Here is a 24,468-nt window from a genome sequence, read left to right as displayed (position 1 = left end):
CCAGCGAATATCTACATTTTTTTAAAAATTTTTTTTAACGTTTTATTTATTTTTGAGACAGGGAGAGACAGAGCATGAACGGGGGGGGGGGGGTCAGAGAGAGGGAGACACAGAATCTGAAACAGGCTCCAGGCTCTGAGCTGTCAGCACAGAGCCCGACGCGGGGCTCGAACTCAGGGACCGAGAGATCATGACCTGAGCTGAAGTCGGCCGCTTAACCGACTGAGCCACCCGCGAATATCTACATTTTTAAAGACACCAGTCAAATAACTAGGTACAGGCAATAATAAACTTACGAATTAAAACACATAAATCACCACACCCTTTTACTACCACAATGCTGAAAAGGCTATATATTTTAAATGAATCTCCTTTAATAATTACTCTTAAAAATGGAAGTTAATGACCGGTTTCATGCTTTTTAAAGGAGAAATCTGTACCAATTTGGCCTCCATATACGCACTCTGTATACCAAACAGTAGTGTACAAATCTTAAAGTACCAGAATGATGCAAAGGCTCGAGGCATTTAATAAAAGTGAATTCTTCAGTTAGTATGCTTAGTAAATAATTAACGAACCTTATCAGTGTATGGAGAGACTCTTGCTACACAGAGGCCACAGCTTTCAAAACAGGACACAGGGAATTATTTTTCTCTTAAATGTTATTATTTCTTCTTCCCAGTCATTAAACATATATGGAGCTTTCAGCATTTATATGGTATACCTATCCTTTCTCAAGATTGTGCTGCGTTTGAGCATCCCAGAAAGATGTCTGGCTTTTCTAACCTCTGTGATGGTAAAGGCTGCCTGCTGTCCCTCACAGAGGAGGGCGCCCTCTCAAAGATGGCGCCCAGGAGGAGGAGAGGGGCCCTGGCGGAAGCTGTAAAGGAGGTGAAAGGCCTCCTTTACACTACTTAATGCCTCTGGGGAGAGAGGGCATCTATCTTAGGTTCTCGTCCTGAAGAGCAAAATTTAAAGTTCAAATAATCCCTGTTCATTCAAGAAAAAGTAGAAAATTTGGAAAAGCTGAAAGAAAAATGACTATCACCCATAAGCAGTTCCTCCACATCAAAACAGAGATGGGCTTTCCACTGAATTCGGAGATGGCGGTCATTTGCTCCCTGCTGAGGTCTGAAGGGACGGACTCACTTGATCCCACTATCTCCAACCTCTCAGGACTTCATTCTGCCCATCACTTATCTCTCAGTCATTTTCAAGTCCCAAATGCCCTCTACTCAGACTCCAAAGAAACATTCTCTGGTCTTGCTCGAACTTAAAAACACAAACGCCCCAAACTTGCCATGATCTTGTTAAGTAACAAACCGTCTACTTTGCCCACCACTTCTGGATGGTCATTTTTGCAAAGTACATTCAGCCTGGCTGTCTCTGTTTTCCACCTGCCCACGTCTCTTTTGGCCCTGTGCCACCTGGCTTTCGTCCTGAGCATTCTACTGAAGCTTCATGCCTAGAAGTCACCACTGAGGACCTACCTTCTACGTAGGATGGTTGCTTCTCATCCTCGGCCTCCGTGACCTTTTTGTAGTATTTTGTACTGCTGGCCGAGCCTCCCTCTTAAATATCTCTACCCTGGGTTTCCACGTGAATGAGTGAATGGCCCATCCCTGGGTCTGTTACTTGTCCTAAGTATCTCCTGTACCTGTATACTTTTTCTTGGTATATCTATTTCCACTGCTTTAAAAATCACCTCTAAATAAGGGAAGTTTAAAAGCCCTATTTTGACACTGAACTCATTCCATATTCACAGGTGTGTGCAATGCACAGCCTACCAGGACCACAGACAGGTCCCAAACAGAATGCATACTATTCAGACCAGTTTCTTACTTTGGCTCAGCCTACCCACTGGGCCCAGGTGACTAGACTCAATACCTATTTCCTGTCTCTCGTCCTTCTCCAGTGCCACGGATATCCACCTACAGCCTCCTGCTCCGTCCCCACTCTTTTTCGTCCTTATCTTCGTTATCGGGATGCCTACGTGGCCTCTTGGCGTTTGGTTTCTCCTCGCTTTGGGCAAGGACTTCAGTGTTATCAACGAATGACTCTAGTCACTCTGAAAACCAGTTCATAAACCTTCAGAGGTGTCCCGCTGCCTAACCAGGAAAAAACTCCTCAGTCTGAAATTAAGGGCGTCACGACATGACCCTAGCCTTATTTTCTACCACTGCCCTACCCGAATGTTCACTACATCCTCTAAACACAGTCTTCCATTTCCCTCTTTGCTACTAGTTCAGTGTTCTGTGCACTTGCCAATATAGCTCATTCTTCAAAACATCTCATTATTAACATAATCTTCTGTGATTCTCCTCCCCTTCCTTTGGAACCCAACAACAGGCTTTCAAAGTTTCTTAACGGCGCAGAAGTTCTGATCTGTAACATGATGAACTGTGTACTTCTGTTCTTTCCCCCTCAGGAAGAGAAATACGGGCCCAGAGATCTTACCATTTGCTATTTCGCGTCTCCAACCGGCAGTGGCTGGAGAGGTACTCGCTAAGCCCTCCCGCGCTTAAATTCATCATTTTAGGACTTGGCTGGTTAAGACTTACGCGGGAAGGGAGTAGAGAGGAGGAAAAGCAGACGATTTTATCGGGCACCTCCCACGTGCTCTACACTCGGTTAGGGACTTGACAAATAGAGTCAAGTATTTACCAGCGTTAGTGTGCCTGGCAGAGCGGGGAAGGTGGGGGAGAAACAGCCTAGTTGTCTATCATTTCTCTTGGTTCCTGATGCAGCTGCCTGGAACCCCGAAAGCAGAGCGTGTTTCCAGACCCATGCTCAGTCAGGCTCTCTTGATCATACCCACAGGACACCATGACCTGCAAAGATTTTTCACATCTCTTCTCTCTCCTCCAAGAAAAAACTCACACAAATAATGTCACACTCTCTCACATGGGGACTGCTGACCCTGCTAGGCTACAAAATATTTAATTACAAATGTGAGACATTCCATTATTCACAAAAGAAGAACATAACCACTGCGGTTAACACTGATGAGAGAATTAGGAAATTCCCTACAAAAGAAGAATTCACTGTAGAGAGTCTCCTGCTGGGTCTACGGGAATCTTCTCTGCATGGGGTACAGTAACACAGAGAGGTTAAGAGCCCCGGCTAAGTCCAATCCGATCCACCTGGGGTCAGAGGTGATGTCTTTCACTTAGTAGCTTAACCACTCCTGAGCATCTGTTTTTTCATCTGAAAATGTGAGAAACCTTATCGCTCTGAGATATGGCGCTGGTTACAGACTCCCCACGTATGAGTAGTAAGGAAAAACATGCACCCAATCTCTACTTCCATCATTGCTTCTGCTTCTTGTTGAAGGAGAAACTCCCAAGTAGTGAAGGGGGTGGGGGGAAACACAATGCCAGGAAAACAGCACGGAAGATCCCACAAAAACATAACTTTATAGTTATAGTGAGCAAGTCTAAGATAGGGACGGTAGGTTGAAAAATATAGTCTATTTAATTAAATTTATTTAATTTTTTTAATTAAAAAACATTTAAAGTAATCTCTATACCCAACGTGGGGCTTGAATTCATGACCCCGAGATCAAGAGTCACATGCTCCACCAACGGAGACGGCCAGGTGCCCCGGAGAAATGTAGCTTAAATCATGGCTCTGCCTCCCCTCTGCTCTGCCCTCCTCCACTCCCCACCATGAATACTTTAAACCGAAACTTAGTTTCTGGATGGAATATGTATCGAATTGTATAAATTAAGGCTTTATAAGCCTTAGCAGTGTGTACATACAGCATACATACAGCATAATGTATTTCATTTGAAGGAGATAAAGAAAACCAAATGGCAAAATCTTAATGGAACTCTTAAGCTATTGATTTTCAGCCTGGATGAACTTCAACGGATTTTCCTCAAAGCACCAAAGGGAGAAACAAACAAACAAAACACCATCGGTTTTGTAATTTATTTCTTAAACTCACGTATTTTTGGCTTGTCCATCCTGGAAGCACATTTGTCCCACCAATGCAGCAGACTGGTCCCCCAAACACTGAAAGTATAAATGACAATAAAGAACACTAAGACAATATTATTAATTTTCCTTTTAGAACAACCATAGGATTTATTTTTCCTTTTTTTTATTTATCAAGGAATTAATTGTCTTCATTTTTACATTGCTTCTCTTTGGTCTTTTTTCCATTTCTTTTTTTTTTTTTAATTTTTTAAAATGTTTATTTATTTATTTTTTTGAGATAGAGGGAGAGCGGGGGAGGGGCAGAAAGAGAGGGAGACACAGAATCGGAAACAGGCTCCAGGCTCTGAACTGTCAGCACAGAGCCCAACGCGGGGCTCAAACCCACAAACTGCGAGATCATGACGTGAGCCGAAGTCGGACGCTTAACCGACTGAGCCACCCAGGAGCCCCCATTTTCCCATTTCTTAAAGCCCCTATAAGATAGTATGTATGGGAACGAAGAGCTAGAATTTAATCCAAAGATTCTCAGTGGCCCATACTGTGCCACCTAAGAACAAGAACCAGCCAATTTTGCGGCTTTTATTTGTTTTCCATAGTTTAGGATGGGGGAGACTGATTCAGATATAGGAAGAAACCCATGACATGGAAGGGGACTAAGGTTGGGGAGGTAGCAGGAAGATGAAACTTACCCCCGATATTGGCACACCTTCCAAGGCCCCAGCTTTCTAATAAAATTTGGGAAAAAAGGATTATGAATAATCACAAACTATTGTCTCTAACAAAACTGCAACAGGAATGAACACGAATAGCAACATGCCAGAGCATGTGGGCAGACAAGACAAAGCAAGTGATTCAACTACATATGTGGTTCAGAGACAGACACTAGACATTTCTAGAATGACAAGAAGAGACACGGCATTGGAGAATGGACGTCAAACACTGGACTCGGACTCAGGAGACGGGGGGTCTACTCTTGGTTAGTCAGCGTTAAGCCACTGAGCAGGCCGCTGAAAGTTCTCTTTGCCTCAATTTCTTGATCTACAAAATGGAATCTAGGTAACAAGAAAGCCTGGGTCCGATAGTTCTTTCTATTATTGCCGTTCATAAGGAAAACGAATGCATCCTTTAAGATGAACATACACATAGCTATCAAACCAGCACGGAACATTCTCGTTTTGGAAGGCTGGATTTTACCGACTATCCTTCCTACCCAAACTACTCGAGAGAAGAAACACAAGCGCGTCTGGGTATTGGGTATTATTTGTTTATAGAGCCAACATCATTCTTCAAGTTTAGCTAAGCAAGAGTTCAATTTAGGTCACGAAGAGCGGTTTTTATTTTGATCAAATATGGCCAGCATTCTAGAACAAAAATGAGATGTAAGTGGCTGTGTATGTTACAGAACTTATTTAAAAAAAAAAAAACATATTCAACTAGGAAGAGCGCCAAACAAAAGCTTTGGACTGACTGACCCCTTAGTCTGCCCTTTGGGAGCCAGTCCCCCAGCCTCCGGGAGCGTAAGGTTCCCTATCTGCTCGAATGAGGGTAAGAACGGAAGCCACCTCACAGGGCTACAGTGATAAGGAAACAACAGCGTATATTTTTATGCTTCACTAAATAGAAAACATCTTCTAGATGGTGGATATTATTTTATTTCTTTCATGCTTTCTGCTTAATTCAAGACCTGCCATTTTTATGTACTGTATACATTCTTAGAAAATCTGGACCTGGATAATAAGTGAAGGCTAAATTTCGCGAAGAACACAAAGTGAATCTGTAGGAAACCTAGAGGCTATATATATATCTTAATATACTAAGAAACTAAAAGAAGCCATTGCTTATACTATTGGAAGTTATTATCAGACTACCAGCAGGATCTGCTAATGTGCATTCAGGCACATAAAGCGCTCTTTTTTTCTTCTTAGGGAGGGATCTCTGGAGGATTCCTGGGAATGTCCTCTGGTGAAGCATGCAGAAAAAGGGACAGTGCATTTCCAACTAACTAGTCTGAAAGGCTGGTCAAGTTTCCTTTAAGACAGGCATTTAGGACATTTAAAAACTACATCTCATTTCCCTGTTATGCTAAAGTCCAAAGCACATCACAACTGTACTTTGTCACGGGGAACATCCGAATTTCTCACTCTGGAAAATTACCTTAGTCTTTTATTTTCAAACACCACTTTCAGTCTTAGGGCAAACTTAAAAACAAACAGATACGAATGACTTTAAAGAAAACCTAAAGCTTCCCTAGAGCTTACAGTAATTTGGAGGGTCACGAGATTCTAGAAGAATCTGTTTAGTAAATGGACTTCTGTTTGTCTAAAACTAAATGGAAATGCACTGTATCTTTTCCAAATGAATGGGTAGCGTAATTGGTGGGCAACCTACTCACCAGACTATGAGAGATTTTCTATAGTCAGCAAGGGGGAAAAAGGGGGACAGAAGCATAATATTTTAAATGCAAGAGAAAAAACTAGGCCAGTAAATGCTTTTTCAACCGTTCTCTAAAACTGTTTCTCAAGAATAAGTTCTTTTTTCTGACCCAAGTCAGTGTATAGACAGCTATGAAGTCATCGAAGCACTTTTAGTATAGATGAGCAGTGCTTCCCCTTAAAAAAAATTCACGGTACCTGAGAAAGCTTTATTATAAGTGAAATATTTAAGAAGCCTGCTCAAGCTTTAGCCAGAGCACTCAGTATTTAACTCAATTTTTATTAACTCTGTAAGGAGAGTTTCTAATATTTGTCATGAAATGTCTAAACAATATTTTTTTTTTTACAATTTATCTTAGACATATTTTTAACTTTTATCGTAAATTCTAGATTTTTGTGTTCAAATACCAGTTCAAATCCTCCTGGAGGTTTTTCATCCCTGATGCGTACTCAGAGATACTCAGTGATAGTAAGCACACTTTTTGCTAAAATGACTTGTCTCTCGGTTTCAGTGAAATCGACAGAAAAACGTGCATTATGGAAACCTGTTTAATTAGCAATCACAAATCAGAAACAGACTGTTTGCTTTCAGTTTCTTTGCTAAAGTTTTTTTTGGGCTGACAAAGAATCTAATATAAAAAACATGGTTTGGCTATTCAAAGAAATTCAACAGGAAAAAGAACACTAAAATGTGAAGACACCCTCCCATAAAATAGAAGCCGACACCACAACTACTAAAGTTTTTTCAATTAAAATAATAAACCAGCTCAAACATTCGCAGGCCACCCTCTGTAGTTAGATTATTGCAGTAATACTTTAAAAGCAGAATATTCAAAGAAAAGCCAATTAAAGTTTATAAAATGCAAAATCAACTGGTAAGGAGGATTCTAAAATTTTTAAGTTATTAAACTATACAAACAGCACTAAAATCTCGTCTTACATACTACCAACACTTACAGAAAAGTCACAACTATCAAACTAGGAAAGCTAACACAACTGCCTTTGGAATTTTGAATAGTAAAGCTTTTTTAAAAATGAAATTTAAAACACTTTTTTTTTTTTTTTTTACCATTAAGCCGTAGATCTCAGAAGAACTCCGAACATTTGGAAGAACTTTCATTGGAATTTCAAAAAATCTGAAAAACAATTAAAAACTGCGTATTTAACACTATTTTAAATAAATACTTGGACGCATTTATATGTATTTAGAAGCGAAAATGTAAATAACTATTAGAAAATGAATGTATTGGAGTGCAGAGTTAAATAATAAGCCAGCAGACCATGGTTGTGGGTATGGATACTTAACATTCTAATTTGACACAAATCGATAAAAAACAAAAAGCACACAACACACAAAGTACTTTTCTAAATAAGCCTAACCTTCCTAATCAAGACACTTAATTTGGCCTGTCTGTTATATACGCAACAATAGTCTCTTGTTTGAATACACAGTATATACACTGTAGTTAAAATACCAACAATTAAAGTTTGGTGCTCTGCCGACATCGGAGAAGAGTAAGATTTAGGTTATAAATAGGTAACGTATCTGGCAATTGCTTTTTAGGGCAAAACCCAACTCACTCGCAGAGCTCTTTATCCCACTCCAGAGAATGAATGTTGAAAAGCATCGTCCTACTTGCATTGGTTACATCCGTGCAATGGACACCTCCGTTGGCCCCTCCCGTCAAACTCTAGACAGAATAAACAGGACAGGACATGTTAAATTTGCACTAATTTGCAACTTAAATTACATGTCGCCAAGGGCTGTAATCAGGAGCAGAGTGCAGAAAGCAGGAGAATGGAACGTGCCAATTGTTGAATGTTCAGGTTTCTGGCAGTGTCTCACAGAAATATAATGCGAGCTACATACCTAATTTTACATTGTCTACTAGCTACATTTAAAAAGTAGAGCGAAGTAACGAGCACTGGGTGCTGTACGGAAGCCAATTTGACAATAAATTATATTTGAAAAAATTTAAAAAAAAGTATAGAGAAGCAAGTGAAATTAACTTTAATGATAGCATATCTTTTATTTAACCCAATATCTCCAAAATATCCTTTTAATATAAAAAATTCTTTCGGAGACATTTTACCTATTGATTAATAAATTATTTTATTTTTAAGTAGTCTCTATGCCCAATGTGGGGCTTACACTTGCAAGCCCCAGATCAAGAGTCACACACTCTAGTGACTGAGCCAGCCAGGTGCCCCAACACTTTACCTACTTAAATACAGTATATATGCTACCGTCACAGCACATGTTGATTCAGACCTGCCACATCTGAAGCTGTCAGTGGCCACACATGGCTAAGTGGCCACCATGTTAGTACAGCTTCTAGTCCATTGGTGGTTACACAGAAAAATCAGTTTTGTTTTCATCTGTTATCTTTGCAAAATGCAGTCTTCTCAGATTTGGCAAAGTGAACTATATTGACACGTCTGCCTCTTCAGGATCTTCCAGAACTCTGTGTTGCTCTTTCTTTGTTTTTGTTTTTTGAGAATAACAATTCTCACTGGGCTGCGCCGACCCAAGCATATATCCCAAAAGCAGAGGTTTAAATTCTCTAGTGTTAATATCCTCAGAGCGGAGCTGAAAGGATCGCCGCTTTCTTTCGTGCGCGAGCGGTTAAGAGGGGAGGCGGGAACTGAAGCGGAGAAAAGGCATCTCGGCATCCCGTGAGCAGGTCCCCCTCGACCCACAGCAAGACGCGCTCCCTTGTCTCCTGCGGCTCACAGTTGCCACAGCCTGCCTCACTCTGGTTCCAGGCAACTGATCGTCAGAACTATGTCAACTGTGACAGGCGTGAAAACGGTGGGCCATGAGAGCGCCACCCACGGCCGGCCCTGGCCAAGCAGAGAAGGCGCTGCTTCCTGGTACTGGTTCTGGAACATCTGCTCAGTGGGTGCGGTAAATGAGAACAGGGACAATATCCTCGAGACGTTCTCTTGAACGTTGAAAAAGATAACCATACACTTACTGAAGTAATTACAGATGAAAGTGTGTGTGGGGGATTTGCTTTAAAATGATCCGTGGGGAGCTAGAGTATGCGAGTAGAGTTGAAACAAGATTGGCCAGAGTTGACTGCTGTAGCTGGCCCACTGATGTAGAGGTTCATCACGCTATTTCCCTCAACCTTGGGGTATATTTGAAAACGCCCACGATAAAAATGACAGAGAACGAAAGAGAGAAAGGGAGAGAGAACATGCACTTTTAAGATAAATCTGGGAAATGTCCAAAATGTTAGTTTCTACTCATCCGTGTTCGGCTTAGGCCAAAAGATTAGACAGTGAAATTTCCACCATGATTTTTTATATTCTGGCTTAAATAAGAGACAGCTGTGTAATACTGAAAGCAAATGATAAAAGTCACATAGATGTTTATCATGTTAAATAGTTGTTGCATTTAAGAATGGCCGGTGGAGGGGCACCTGGGTGGCTCAGCGGGTTGAGTATCTGACTCTCGATACTCTGCTCAGGTCGTGATCTCACGGTTGGGGCATCGAGCCCTGTGTCGGGCTCCGTGCCGAGCATGAGGCCTGCTTGAGATTCTCCCTCTCTCTCCCTCTGTCCCTCCCTCACTCATGTGAGTGCAAACGTGTACACCCTCTCTCTCTCTCTAAAATAAAAAATGACCAGTGGAAAAGAATATATGATAGGCAAGAGAAAAAGACTACCTTAATTACTAATTACTAATTACCTAAATTACTTATTCGTAAGAGAATAGACATGACACATGGTTTTGGCGATCATCCTCCATTTTTACGGAAATAAAGCAAGAAAAACTAAGGAGGAAGTAAGGAAAAATGCCTCTTAAATGGAGGCTGAAATGTTAATTTTGCCAACTAAAATGTTTGAACTCTTAAGAGAAAACAGGTGGTATAAAAAATTTCTGAAAAGCTTTCTCCATGCATACATTATATTTAAACATACCCAAATAAGCCATGAATCAATGGTCCCAAAAAGAGCTCTATCCTCTTCAACAGCCTTTTGAACTTTTCTCACATTGTCAAGGAGCCAACGAAGTTTCACGGCACTGAAGTAAGTGCTGAGTGGAAGGCCTGTCTTGGACTAAAAACAGTTAAGAAGTTCAGCCAGCAAAGTGAATTCCTAACAGTTTAAAATAAAGCACCAACCCCCCCCAAACGCAACAAATCCCAAAACATTCAATGGCGCTAAAGCCAAGCCCCCTGGTATTATGGATAAAAATACTTTTCCTATCTTGTGGCACAGGAAGGCGTGTTCACGAACAAAGATCAGTGTGATGTGTTTGCAGTTCAAAGAGCATCCACGTTGCAAGGTAAAGAGAAAATCAAATGACACAGTACCCTGGGATCTAGAGCGTGAACATGTAGATGTTAGCTTTTGTGATGACTAGTGCATGCAGAACCTAGTCCAAAACTCTGCTTTTCATTTTGTATTTCCTAAAAGTGATAGTTTAAACTATTAAAAATCAGGGAGTACATCAAATCATAGACTAACGACCACACCAGAGAATTTTGTTTCAAAACATGGACGACTTAACAGCAATAGACTTATGTGTGTAAAAACTATGTCATAAACAAGTATATATATTTACACACATACATATTCAAATACCATAACATAAAGTAAGTGGAGAATAAAGTCGAGCTCAAGGACATGCCAGAGGAAAGCAACACTGAGTTGTTCTAGAGAAGAAAAGAGTTGCCTCAACTCAGCAAGGACATGGAGCAAAGAGACGGTGGACCGACTAAAGGGTAAAGGGTCAGTATTCCTTTAGAATGGATCAGTCCAACTCCTATTTTTGTTAGTATATTAAATACTAGATTTATTTATAAAGGCTAAATGAAAGTGGTGAAGAAGATACATACATCAAAATAATGCAACTATCTTTCCCCTCCCCTAATCTTTGGTCTCCTCATTGATCACCTAACTACAGAAAATTCAAACCAAACCATTTAATACTTTAATGCACCCTGTAAGTTAAGACTCTCAACTCATGGTTTTCTGGCTTTCCTAGAAAAAATAAATCAATGCTCAAAAATAATGAAAGGAAATAATTTATGGGATCATTTCTCTTTGAAGGACCAAGGATGATCCCACAGAGCCAACAGTGAGGTAGTCCGTAATATTTCATTGTTATGACTTGGGTAGAGAGTGTAAAAGCGGCCTACAGTGGCACCGAAGAGAAAAACATGCATCCCTTGAAGCAAAGTAACTGGAGGTGGGGATGAGGGTTGGGCAGGGTGACAAAGAGGAACAGAATAGGAAGTGGGTGAGGGTATATTCAGGACTAGCCTGAAGTTATTCGGGCGGGTGAGGGTAGGGAATGGTCTGTTCAATTGCTACAGTTAATGGGATCTGAACGCTAGTTTCACAACCAAGAACCACTGCCCTAAGGGTCCTGCTGACCAATAAATATCAAGGGGATAAGCAAACAAACACCCCAGAACTTCCTTTGGATGCTAGGAGAAGTTGGCCTTGACCTTGCTAAGAAAAAAACCTTGCCAGTTTCAAAAAAATTCTCTCTCCCTTCATTTATCTGAAGAGAGCTCTACATATGGACTGAAATATAGGCAATTTTTATAAGCTTCCTTCATACGAATAAAGTGGAAGAGGAGTTCGGGAGGAGTTGGAGTGACTTTTACTTTGTCCCTCTGAATCCAGATGCCTAAAAACTCCAAAGCATCCGGAACTTTCTTTGACAGATAGTAGAAACCAAGAAGGACAGATTTTGAAAGCATGGTTGAATTACAGGAAGCACGCCCTGGGAAGCATGGCTTAAGCCACTGGGACACTTTATCATCCCCTTCAGCCTATCGACCTTGGAATATGAATCCTCAAATCCACCACAGGGCAAGAAGACAGAAAGGTAAATACTTGAGTTACCCTCAATTATCTGCGGATAGCCTATAAAATGTATCCAATAATTACTGTGCGATAGGATATAGGGCCCGAATAGTCTTTCAGGTGAAATCTCTAAACCCTTTTTTTAAACAAGCATTCTTATAGTATACTTTTGAAGACATCTCTTACCTTGACAAAGTTATTATTTCCTGGAATTCTTTTACTAAGATTCTCAACGGTAGACTGGGTTCTTAGATCAAGCCACACTATAGACCAAAATATAATAATATATATGAAAAACTTCATTTAAAAAATCAGATCTTAATGAAATCACTGTCAAGGATAGGAGATCGATTAGTTTCCATAAGCAATTAAAATGCTAGAGCTTTCAAAAGAAATTAGAAAATTAGAAATGAATGGGCATATTGTTAGAAAAAAGAATAAATTTATGAGGAAGAACTGAAAGGTTTTATGCAAAGTTACAGACCAAGTTAGAAAAATACAAACCTTAGGGCCCTTATTTTGTATCCTTTTTATAGGAAAAAAAAAACCACAATGAAAAAATGTTTTGGATAGGCGTTTTCTAAGAATGCAGGAGTACGGAGAAAATGTAAATGCTCGTCAGGCTAGTTGCCAGGGCAGAATTCACAGCTCAGGATCACCGTGCTGTGTACAAAACGGGTATCTTAGAAAACCTGGGAGCGATCTGTGACAGAGCAGAGCACCCGGTACCACTTACTGGAGGAAGAAGTAAGATTCAGTCTCTCACGTATGAATTGCTTATTTACATCAAACTCTTCCATTTCAAAAGCAGGCTACTGGCCAGAATCATTACAAGAACTGTTTAAAGGTCACCATTCTCGCTCTGTGCTAGACTGTAAAAAAATCTATTTTAAGAGCGCAACATCATGTATAGTAAGCAACTATCGTCCCCTTTCTGACCGTCTAGGAGAAGACATTTCTGTTCTGCTTCACGACAGAAGGCCTGAGAAAGAGAAGGTATCGGGTAGTGCATAAAGCCACGACGAAGGGGAACCAACAGGACCGCAGAGTTTTGTTTGTCAGATTTAAGTTTTGTACTTAAACTTCTTGCACTTTTAATCTGTTAGTGGTCACGTGGTATTTTTAGGCACTGACTATGCTCAGGTGCCTCCTGAAAAGGCTCAGGCCTGTGGTTTATTTAAAGGGCACACAGGCGGGGCGCCTGGGTGGCGCAGTCGGTTAAGCGTCCGACTTCAGCCAGGTCACGATCTCGCGGTCCGTGGGTTCGAGCCCCGCGTCGGGCTCTGGGCTGATGGCCCAGAGCCTGGAGCCTGTTTCCGATTCTGTGTCTCCCTCTCTCTCTGCCCCTCCCCCGTTCATGCTCCGTCTCTCTCTGTCCCCCCCCAAAAAAAATAAACGTTGAAAAAAAAAAAAAGGGCACACAGGCTTGCCCACCACACACGTGAATGTTGGGCACTCAACGCACAGTCTGGTGCACCCTGAACTAGCCGATTGCTCTCTCTCTGTTTAAAAACCAGCTGTTGTTTTGTTTTTTCATAAAAAATAAAACTAAAAAAATAAAAAAACCCGTTCTTTTCTGTAGTGAATTTTAATCCGTTCTTCCGGATCCCTTAAATCGTCACTTCCCTCGTGGAGGGCCATCTGCGCTTGATTTTGACCGGTGGCTACCTCGGGACAGCAGACTGGTTTCTACGGGTGTGAAAAGCAGCAAGCACAGGCTGGTCACCACCGAGGAAACAGGAGGCAGAGAGGAAGACCGGGGCTTCCGAGGCCTAGAGGGCACGTGTTGCACCTCTGCCCACCACGCATCCCTCTCGCTCCCGAGCGCAGGATCTCAAACTCTGTGAAGCAACTCGTCCCTCCCTCATCCTGAGCCGAGCGGTCGGCCTGCGACGCGACCCTCCTCCCAGCTCCAGCATCGCGTCCGCATCCCAGGGACTGGCTCAGCGGAGCGCGTGGGGTCTCATCAGCCCAACGGAGATCCGTGCTCAGTCTGCCGGACTCGCTTCTCCGCAGCTCTCCTCGGCAGTGTGGCCGGGCCTGCGGCCCCCAAGAAGAGAGAGCCGCATCGGCCGCATCTGGAGCCATCCCAAGAAAAGACAGACTCGTGCGGCATCCAGGTCATAACGTCCGAGTCTAGAATCAAACAGCACCTGAACTAAGCGACTCTTGCGCTGCTGGTTCCATGAACAAAAACATTCTTGGTTGTTGTTTTTTTTTAAACTTGATTTAGTTCAGGTAGAGTCTTCCGTTACTTGCACTGTGATTGATGTAAGCCATTAGCAGCAGCCGCGTGGACTTGGCGAGAACTGCCATGCCCAGGGAACCGAGGCAGTCCACTTTTCCGAGGGGCAGTGTTGCAGGGCTCTGACAAAAGCGGACCTTCCTCATAGGCAAGCAACCCCAGGAGGTATTAACAGGAGTAAGGGGGAAAAGGAGAGGAATGCAAGAGAGGGGTTTTGAGTCTGTGAATTAACAAACACATCTCAATTTTCAGTGTTTCAAGCTCCAGTGGGCCGGGGGTTTTCAATCACTTGAGTGTGTTTCAACTACCTACTTTTAAAAAATGAAACAGGGTGGATTAGAATGGAAACTAACAGAGTTCACGGAACTCAGTAAGGTAAGTACTGTGAAACTTCTGTTTTAGTTATGGGAGTTTGATGAGTCACGGTGTAAAATGTATTTCTTATCAAGGGACATGAACAAAGGACATGAAAGTCATTGTTCTAGGCTGTTGTTGAATGACTCAGAGCCTCCTAGATGAGTGCTTTTCTGTGTTTTAATGCAAATAATCATTAGGGAAGTTAAAGATGGACCCCATTCCCAGAAATTCTAGGATAGTAGAGCCAGGGAGGGATCCCAGAAATGTGCCTTTTACAAAGGTGCCCCCTTCCAACCCCCGCTCCTTTAAGAAACACTGCTAGACTCCACAGCAGTGGTTCTTACCCAGAAAGCACATGAGAACCACCTGGAAAAATCTGAAATTACACATTCCAAGCCCTACCTTGCAGGATTCTGGTTGCAGGTGTATGCAAGGAAGGCCTGACTCTTTGTACTTTTGTTATAAACATCCCAAGTTATTCAGTATTATACTAGAACTTGAGAGCCTCTTGTTTAGGGCCTGGTCTTTAGGATATGGAACTTGTCCCAATTATTTCTTTAAAAACAAAACGACAGAGGGGCGCCTGGGTGGCTCAGTCGGTTAAGCGTCCGACTTCGGCTCAGGTCATGGTTTCGTGGTTTGTGAGTTAGAGCCCCGCATCGGGCTCCGTGCTGACAGCTCAGAGCCTGGATCCTGCTTCAGATTCTGTGTCTCATTCTCTCTCTGCTCCTCCCCCACTTGTGCTGTCTCTGTCTCTTAAAAAATAAATGTAAAAAAAAAAATTAAAGAAACAAAAACAAAAACACAACGACAGGTAAACTCATGCCCAGGTGTCTTCTCTGAGTCCCAGTGGCTCTGTGACTCTATTGCTCCTTGACAACGACCACTTAAGTAACTGGGGCACTTTACTCCTCACTTGAGACCTTGTGAGTATCCAGAATGGAATGCACAGAATCAAACTCTCACCAAAAAGAGTCAAAACACTGGATGTCAAATCAGGAGACCAAAGTTGTTTGTCTTCTGACTTTGCCACCAATAAGCTACGTGACTCAAGCAAGTCATTTTACCCTTTGTGGCCTTGATTTCCTGAGTATAAAACGAGGCAGTCAGACTAGATGGTCTCTGCAGTCTCTCTGCTGCCATTATTCCATGATCACAGAAGGCTGGCAGGTTCACTTTGTTTTCATAGCCCAAGAGTTTAAGGTAATTAGAATACATGGAATGAATTAGTACAACTGCCAAAGAGAAAAATGTCAGCGGTTGATACACTACCAAACAGTTCACAAATGCTGAAAATTAATTGAATTAAGAACAAAAAAAAATTAGAAAACTCATTAAAGAAGCTAAGATGGCAGAATTAGATTGGCAGAATAAGAGACCAAAAGCCAAAGAGAAGGCCCCAAGCTGGAGGACTAAGCCCCTTGTGGAGGTAATTTCTGAGAACAATCAGAGGTGCCAGATCCATATCCGGCAGCGGTGGTCAATTTCAGTGGTCAATTTCCCCCGTCACGTCTGAGTCGGAAGGCTGGGAAGGGAGCAGGAGCCAGAACAGCAATACCTGAGGAAGCGCCAGCAGCTGGAACTGAAGAGCCAGAGGGGACAACGGCAACCGGATCGGAAGGGCCAGGAGAAACTGGAGCGGCTGGAGCATTAGGAGAAATAATGGCAGTTCACGCTAGAGGTGGCCAGATTCAAGGTGTGTGTTCTCTTGCTGACCGCTTAGGAAACGGCAGATCACTTGGGCAAGTTCATCAGAACGAACACTTTCTACACATTTGAGCGTAGAAAAGGAAAAGGAAGAGACATGGAGTAGAAGGGAAACAAAGGCAGTCTGGTCAGAGTCTCTGGTTCGGTGGACCCCGTCCGTGTGGACAAAGACCAGGTAAATAGGTGCTTCTTGTTCAGGATGACTCTTCCCCACCTGGCCACCTATCTGCGTCCTGGTTAGAAAAGTGGCCCAGGCTGGTTACTGACTGTTCGCCCAACCGGTAAATTGAAAGGCTGTGCGATGTAGTGAGTGAGCATCCCTTACAAAGGAAGGCTAAGGAGTGAGCCACGGTCACTGTCGGGGCGATCCATGGGAAGACATGAAAAGGCTGCTTTGGGAAGCCATGGCCCCAAGAAAGCACTTCCCCGGGAGGCTGGCAGGAGGGGAAGCCCACCGCCACAAACGGGAGAAGCGTGTCTGGAGGGCACAGGGAATGGCTAAGTTCCAAAGTGATTTGGAAAAAAATAAGAAGGAAAACAGACGCTCGGGAGTCCCAAACACTAGATAGCCTGCTTCTATAAGGTATGTCCCTTATTTAGACCAAGGAAATCTGATTCAGATGGTTCAAATCATCAAATAAACGAGTAAAAAAAATCCAGTTTGGATGACGTGATAATCTTTCATTTGTACTACATACAGTCGCATCCACTAGCTGTCTGTCAGACTTAGTCAGGTCTGAACAACATAGTTTGCACAGTGAAGAGAGATGCGGTTGCCTCACTGCCCACGGACCGGGGTTAGTTAGGCGACGCAGTAACAGTCCAGAGGAAGAGACGACATTTAGAATATTTAGAAAGGTGCATCAGTTTGGGTTTGTCATAATGATAGAAGGGAAAAGGACCTAAGAAAAAACTTCAAAATTAACTAGAAACAATCTTCATTATTTTCAGTTGACCAGAAGCCGAGGCACACAGCACGTCTCTGAGCGGGTTTGCTACGAGCACGCGAGGAGCTGCCGGCGGGCCGAGGAGGGAGATGAAGGCGGGGCTCCGGGTTACCGAGCGCACCCCGAGCAACGGCTTCTGGCCGTTCCGCAAAGTGTTCTGGGGCTGTCTCCCCAACAAGAAATATAATAACAGTAAACCAGATGGGACTGCTGTGCGTTACCGCTGGCCAAAAGTTATTAATTAAGCGGGGCAAGAGGTCACTTGCAAAGGAGAAGAGACCGTAATCGATGACTGTCCTTCCCCTGATCACATTTTCAGAAGTCACTGGGGCCAAAAGAAAAATGCAGAGTTGCGGGGGCGGGGGGGGGGGGGAGGCGGTGATTTAAAACGTGTATATGCCACAACGTGGGGGGCTGAACGTATTTCGGGTCTTAGGTGTATAAATGCCGGGACGCCAAGGACTGACACACGCGTGTGTGATCCACGTAGGCTCTGCATGTCCCCTAAGAACACCTGTCATGTAGAAATCAATCATTCCATCTGGCATTCCTGGGTGAAAAAGACTATCAGTCAATTCCGAACAGCGGCCGTGGCTAACACTGAAGCCTTCTACTCTGCCAGGCACTATTGTAAGTACTCTACGGGTATTAGCTCATTGATCTTTGCCTCGTGCCTAGGAAGTCCACACTGTGAATTTCTCCAGTCTAAATGTCAAGGGAAGACACAGAATGGAGAGAAGTGGAAAAGCCAGGATCAGAACCCAGAATCTGAATGCAGCATGAAACCCCTATGACACAGGTAAGCCAGGATGAATTTAAAGTCTTCAGTGGAATATAAACAGTAAAGATCAGAAACCTCAAAGTTGAAATCAAATTCAGTTTCTTTTTAAACTGGCCTGGAGTTGAAGACTTGAATAATTACAAAAACAGCCGTATTTTTTTTTTTTTTTTACCCCAAATGGAGGAAATGGAAGGCATTCAGAAAACCCTGTTATAAAGGACTGGACATAAGGAGAAATGGAAGGAGATCTTGATAAAGCCGAATATTCTAGATTTGACAAAAGTAAAAAAAACTTCTCCCTTCCAAAGCAAAACAATAAAAATGAAACGAAACGAAAAAAGTATGTTTCCACGTTTTAGATAGTTGGCCATTTATGGTTTTCTTTCATGCTGATACTCTGAAACCGAATCCAGGTCCAGACGAGGTTAAAAAAAAAAAAAAAAAACAAGCTCAAGCTTCCTTCAGATCTCAACAGATAATTACACAAGTTTAATCATTGGCCCAGGGTTAACCAGTACATAAACATTAAAAAAGGCAAAGAGGATGACCAGTGTTTAAAAGTGCAACTCTCTGCAGAAAAGAGTTTATACATCACAGGGAACTTTTTTTTAAAAGATCTCACTTGAAGTAATCTCTATAGCCAACATGGGCCTCAAGCACCCCTAGAACTCACAACCCCGAGATCCAGAGTCACATGCTCCACCGACTGAGCCAGCCAGGTGCCCCATAGGGAATTTTAATTTTTTTTAAATATTTTTTTAACGTTTATTTATTTTTGAGACAGAGACAGAGCATGAATGGGGAAGGGTCAGAGAGAGAGGGAGACACAGAATCTGAAACAGTCTCCAGGCTCTGAGCTGTCAGCACAGAGCCCGATGCGGGGCTCGAACTCATGGACAGAGAGATCATGACCTGAGTTGAAGTCGGACGCTTAACCGACTGAGCCACCCAGGGGCCCCTTTTTTAATTTTTTTTTTTTTTTTGCCCCATAGGGAATTTTAAATGCAACAACTTAGAAAAAGATGTTTGCAATAACATTTAAATCAGGAAAAAATGGATCGGAGACCAAGAATGTTTGTCGGTGGTTTTCTCTAACATATAAAGATCTTAAATCAATGACTCTTGCCTCCCTGGATATTCGTCTTTAATATGAATGATATTTTGATATGAAACCATGAACCACAGAAAGCTACTGGAGCCCGGGTCGTATCGCAGCAGGCAGCGATCGTGAAACGTGCACACGAAGATATGAAACACCCCGGATTCAAGCCTTTCCCCACGTGACACGCACACCGCTTCGGTGCTGTGGGGTTTGGGTGCGTAGCTGTAGTTGCGCTGGGCTTCATCTATGGTGTGTTTGTAACCCCCAACCTTTCGCGTCAGTAATACTCGGGAGACACCAAGGTGTGTGGACCCCTAGTAAAAGCGGGTTTGGGACGGGAAAGGTTTAGAAAAAGGGCGAGGCTTGGGGTGAAGGGAAGTCTTCGGAGAAGAATACCGATGAAGAGGACGCTAACGGGGGGAGAGAAAAGCACCGCCCGGGGTCAGGGACACATCAACTGCAACGTCTACCTCGCTCATCACACAATTCACGCATCAACTCTCACACTATTTGCAACTTCTGAAACAGGCCATCTGTGCCTCAATGGACTGATTTAAACTTTCTTTCCGTGCTTGTATCTGTTATAAAATATGTCAGTAAACAAAGACACGTTTAAAAAAAGCCTTGCTCAGCGTTAAGTTTCTTCATCGAATGTGCTTCGGGTCCACTGATTGACCCTGAAATGCTCCTACCGGCCACCGTTCCGGGGGCGACTGAGCTGACTGCGTATCAGGAGACCTCGAACCGTAAAAAAGGAGGCCACATAAAAAGCAATTTTTAAAAAAGGGAAGTGTAGACTGCTTCTCCCATTTGCTAGTCTATAACAAATATTGCTCATCAGTTACATAACCGAGTTATGTAAGTAAAGCGAGAGATGAAGAGAAAGACAGGCCTAGAGCGACAGATTTACAAGAAAGGGACAAAGAGAGGGTGAGAGAGACTAAAACCCACAGACCGTGATATCCACAAAGACGAAGCTCAAGGACAAAGATCTGTGAAAATCTGATTCTGTTTCCACCAATCCCACCTTGTGTTGTTTTCAGAGAAAGCTGCCGAAGGCTTAATACCGTGTAAATATTCTCAGCTCAGATTTGCATGGAGACAGGACACCTTGGCGTTTCCCTGGGTGACATAAAACTGGAGGCAGAACCTATATCCTTGTCATGACCGAGTGGCTTCTCTTCCCAGCTCATGACTCCTTCTCTCTCCCCTGTCTCTATTCCCCTGCCTTCTTCTCACTTCCGGCTATCGATCCCTAGGCTCCTGACTCACAAAGGCAAGCATGGTGTCTGCCTCCTGCCTGGCTTGTCACTGTGTGCGTAGGGGTCACCACAGAACCTACACACAGAAAGGCACTTAAACTCTTGTTGAAGGATGTACATTCATTCCTCTAGGGAAGTCATCCACAATAAACTGAGACTAGCACCTTTCTGGTACCAACTTTCAGTCTCCATCTAACATCTGGACCATCTCTTTATAAGAGAGCCACAGACCTACTTGCCGAGGGATGAGCTTTGATTCCAAGTCCGGGACTCACGTTGCTCAAAGAAGCGAGCCATTTTTCTCCCAGGCTCGCACCCCTTAAATACTAGTTTTCTTCTGTTCTCTCAGGCTAAAAATCTTGTAGCCCTGTCCCGCACCCCCCACCACCCCGCCTCATCTTTATGCTCTATCTGATTTACAAACCTACAGGTTGTGTCTTTCCTCGAAAAGGTCTCTCGGGTTTGCCTTCTCTCCACGATTCCCATTAACTGATGAGCAGTCTCAACCCCTTTGCTAGACGTTACTGTGGAGAAACGAAATCTTGTCCTTTCTAATATATTTTTTTTTAAGTTTATTTATTTATTTTGAGACAGAGACCACCCGAGCGGAGGAGGGGCAGAGAGAGAGGGAGAGAGAGAGAGAATCTCAAGCGGGCTCCGCACTGTCAACACAGACCCCGATGGGGGGCTTGAACTCACGAACCGTGAGATCGTGACCCGGGCCGAAGTCAAAAAGACACTCAACTGACTGAGCCATCCAGGTGCCCTGAATCTTGTTCTTTGCAATATACTTACTTACATATTTGGATTTAAGTGCTTTCTATTTGTCCTTCCTTCCCATTTCACATTCCTTTTTCTTTCCTTTCTTGCCTTTTTCAAAAAAAAATCATTTAATTTTCCCCCTTTATAAGCTGGTTAATTATACATCATTTTACTCTCATTGCTTACCCTAGAGATTATTAAAACATGTATCCTTGACAATACAAGGACCTCAAAACAGTTGAAACTCATCTACCCCCAATTCCTTTCATGTACAACTGTTGCCATGTATTTTAATTCTTAATACATTTTGAACATCTTAATGTTATTGTTTTATGCAGTCAAAATTCATTCAGACTGACCTACATATTTACCCTTTCTAGGACTTTGCATTGCCAACTTTCTGCGTGAGAACATTTTCCTTCTGTGTGAAAAACAGCGCTCACTTTTTCTTTCAGTGGGGGTTTGCTTGTAATGATTTCTATCAGTGTTTGCTTGTCTTTGCTGTTATGTTTCACTTTAATTACTTAAGACGATTTTTCACTGGGTATAGAATCGTCGGTGGAAGTCCCGGTTTTATTTGAGCACTTTAGAGACTTCATTCTTTTGTATTCTGACTTACTTTGTTTCCATCGAGAAATTAACTGAAAGTCAATGTGACGCTCTCTCTTTGTTAAAGATTCATTTTAAGTAGTCTCTATGCCCTACGTGGGGCTCAAACTCACGACCCCAAGATCAAGGGTCGCATGCTCCACTGACAGAGCCAGCCAGGAGCCCCTGCAAGTCAGGGTGGCCCTCTTGAAGGTCAAAGCTTTCGGCTACTTAAAAATTTTTACTTTTTGGGGTGCCTGGGTGGCTCAGTCGGTTGAGCGTCCGACTTCAGCTCGGGTCATGATCTCACAGTCTGTGGGTTCGAGCCCCGCGTCGGGCTCTGTGCTGACAGCTCAGAGCCTGGGGCCTGTTTCAGATTCTGTGTCTCCCTCTCTCTCTGACCCTCCCCCGTTCATGCTCTGTCTCTCTCTGTCTCAAAAATAAAGAAAACGCTAAAAAAATTTAAAAAAAAATTTTTTTTTACTTTTTATCTTCAGGTCTCCGCATATGTTTACATATGGCTTTCTGTGTATTTATCGTGCCTGGGAATCACAGTGCTTCCTGAATCTGAAAAACATTATCATTTCTTTTTTCTCCTGGGACTCCAGTTACAAATATGTTAGACCTCCTCACCTTACTCCATCTTTCTCCTGGAGTCTTTTCTATATTTTCCAAACCTTTGTCTCTGTGTGCTTCACTCTCTTCCAGTTCACTAATTCATCTTCAGCTGTGTCTAATCTGATATAAAACTCATCAACTGAGTTTTTAGTACGGTTCTAGAATTTCTATTTTGAAACTTCCAACTCTTTACTAAGGTGATCATTCTTGTCAAGGAATTCCTTGAACATGTTAATCATGATCAGTTGAAAGTCTGATAACTCTTGGGCTGCCTGGGTGGCTCAGTTGGTTAAGCGTCTGACTCCGGATTATGGCTCAGGTCATGACCTCAGGGTCGTGGGATCGAGCCCTGCGTAGGGCTCTGCACTGACATTGTGGAGCTTGTTTTGGATTCTCTCCCTCCACCCCTTCTCAAAGTAAATAAACTTGAAAAAAAAAATGAAGTTTGAAAATTCTAATATCGGGATTTCCTATGGGTTTATTTCTAAGGTCATTTGTTTCTGTTGGTCTTTAGTCATATCTTGTTCTGTATGCTTGATTCTTTTTATAGAAAACTAGAAATCATACATGAAAGCCTCTAGAGAGAATTTTTCCCCAGAAAGGGTTCATTTTTGTTTCTGAAAGGAAGTTAGGCTAGAAGCATTAGCAATGTTTGATCACCAGAATCCACCCAGTGCTTTAAATGACCTCAATCCAGGCTGTAGTTCCTGTGAGGGTTCGTGTATTTCCAGTTTTCCTCACTTCCAGGGTCGGCCCTTTGCACTTGCAATCACAAGTCGAGGATTTGACCAACATTCATCTCCAGCCCTGGCAGCCTGACTACCTTTGACCTCCCTATGTCCATCGACCTGTGAAAATGCTGCTCAACTTCAGCTACTTCTTTTAGAAGCTACAGGTATCTCTATAGAATAAGCAACACCAAACGCCAGGCTTAACTCTCTGGGCTTTCCTTCTCTCCTGTAACGTGGCCCCACAATTCCTCACTGCCTTGATAGGCTTCCAGTCCCTCAGACAGAGTTTTGCTTTGTTTTGTATAACTTCTTGAGCTGTGCTCAGTAGACAAGTGAAACAACCCATTCCACCATATGGGAAGCTAAACTCTCCTTTATTATTCATTTTGTCATCCCAGGTCACGCAGTGAATGGCTTTCAGAGCCCTCTATATCCTCACCAAGCCCTCTTTATCCAAACGAGAACACAGGCTTTGGGGTTGGAGGGGTTTCTAAACGTCCAAACTGTGGCTTTACCTCTACTTTTAGCTAGGTAGCGCTGGACAAAATATAGAGCTTTTCCAGAATTCACTTGTAAAATAAGGCAAGTAAAACCTGCTTCGGGGTCACTGAGATTAAATAATACAGGTAAATAGTTCAGCACAATCCCTAGTACATAGTAAGGTTAGCACTTACTGAGTGAGCATTATCATCACTATTAGTTTTATTAATAACAGCTCAAAAATAAATCCTCCTATCCTCGAAACTCATCAGTGTCTTTACTCTTGGTGAAATATGTGTACACATTTTCACATTCAGAGCTCGTTCACACTAGCCTTCAATGTCCCCTTTTCCTAAAGTAATCCAGTACCTTCTTCAAGACCTAAAATGGAGTTCAACCTCCTCAAAAGGTATGCCCTGAATTCAACATCCATACTAACGTATACTTGCTCTAATTCCCATTCAATTTGGCAGCATAGTTCATCAACTATTCCCTAATTCTGTGTTAGCGTCTTCCTAAAACTAGATTACAAAGTGCTTACAAAACCGGCCAGTAATTCCTATCCTCTATAACACATCCGGGATAGCACCAAACCAGGAGGTTCCCAAACATGTGCATGCTTCAGGGATTGACAAAAGTTCTTCATATCTCATAGGTGCTGTATAAATTAATATTGAAAAGCCCA

At 42.7% G+C, this 24,468-nt stretch overlaps 1 protein-coding gene across 6 annotated transcripts in view; it reads right to left on the bottom strand.

The window, feature by feature from the left end:
• Positions 1-24,468, bottom strand: part of GK (glycerol kinase) — a 78,390-nt gene that overhangs the window by 30,017 nt on the left and 23,905 nt on the right. For 4 of the 6 annotated variants that reach the window (XM_047076038.1, XM_047076041.1, XM_047076037.1 and 1 more), the window contains 6 exons: positions 12,390-12,466; positions 10,305-10,442; positions 7,956-8,065; positions 7,444-7,510; positions 4,632-4,667; positions 3,950-4,017 (listed from right to left, as the gene is read on the bottom strand). In XM_047076038.1, the coding sequence (XP_046931994.1) occupies positions 3,950-4,017; positions 4,632-4,667; positions 7,444-7,510; positions 7,956-8,065; positions 10,305-10,442; positions 12,390-12,466 (496 nt within the window). Of the gene's footprint in view, positions 1-3,949; positions 4,018-4,631; positions 4,668-7,443; positions 7,511-7,955; positions 8,066-10,304; positions 10,443-12,389; positions 12,467-16,363; positions 16,448-24,468 lie in introns of all 6 variants that reach the window. The other 2 variants (XM_047076042.1, XM_047076040.1) reach the window with 2 other exon arrangements.

This window comes from Lynx rufus, unplaced genomic scaffold (genome assembly GCF_022079265.1).
Source record: "Lynx rufus isolate CCGP_SWC_20201006 ecotype Redwood Valley unplaced genomic scaffold, mLynRuf1.p SCAF_14, whole genome shotgun sequence".
Classification (NCBI taxonomy): Eukaryota; Metazoa; Chordata; class Mammalia; order Carnivora; family Felidae; genus Lynx; species Lynx rufus.
The sequence above is the reverse complement of the archived record's forward strand: the minus strand, read 5'-3'. Positions and strand labels throughout refer to the sequence as shown.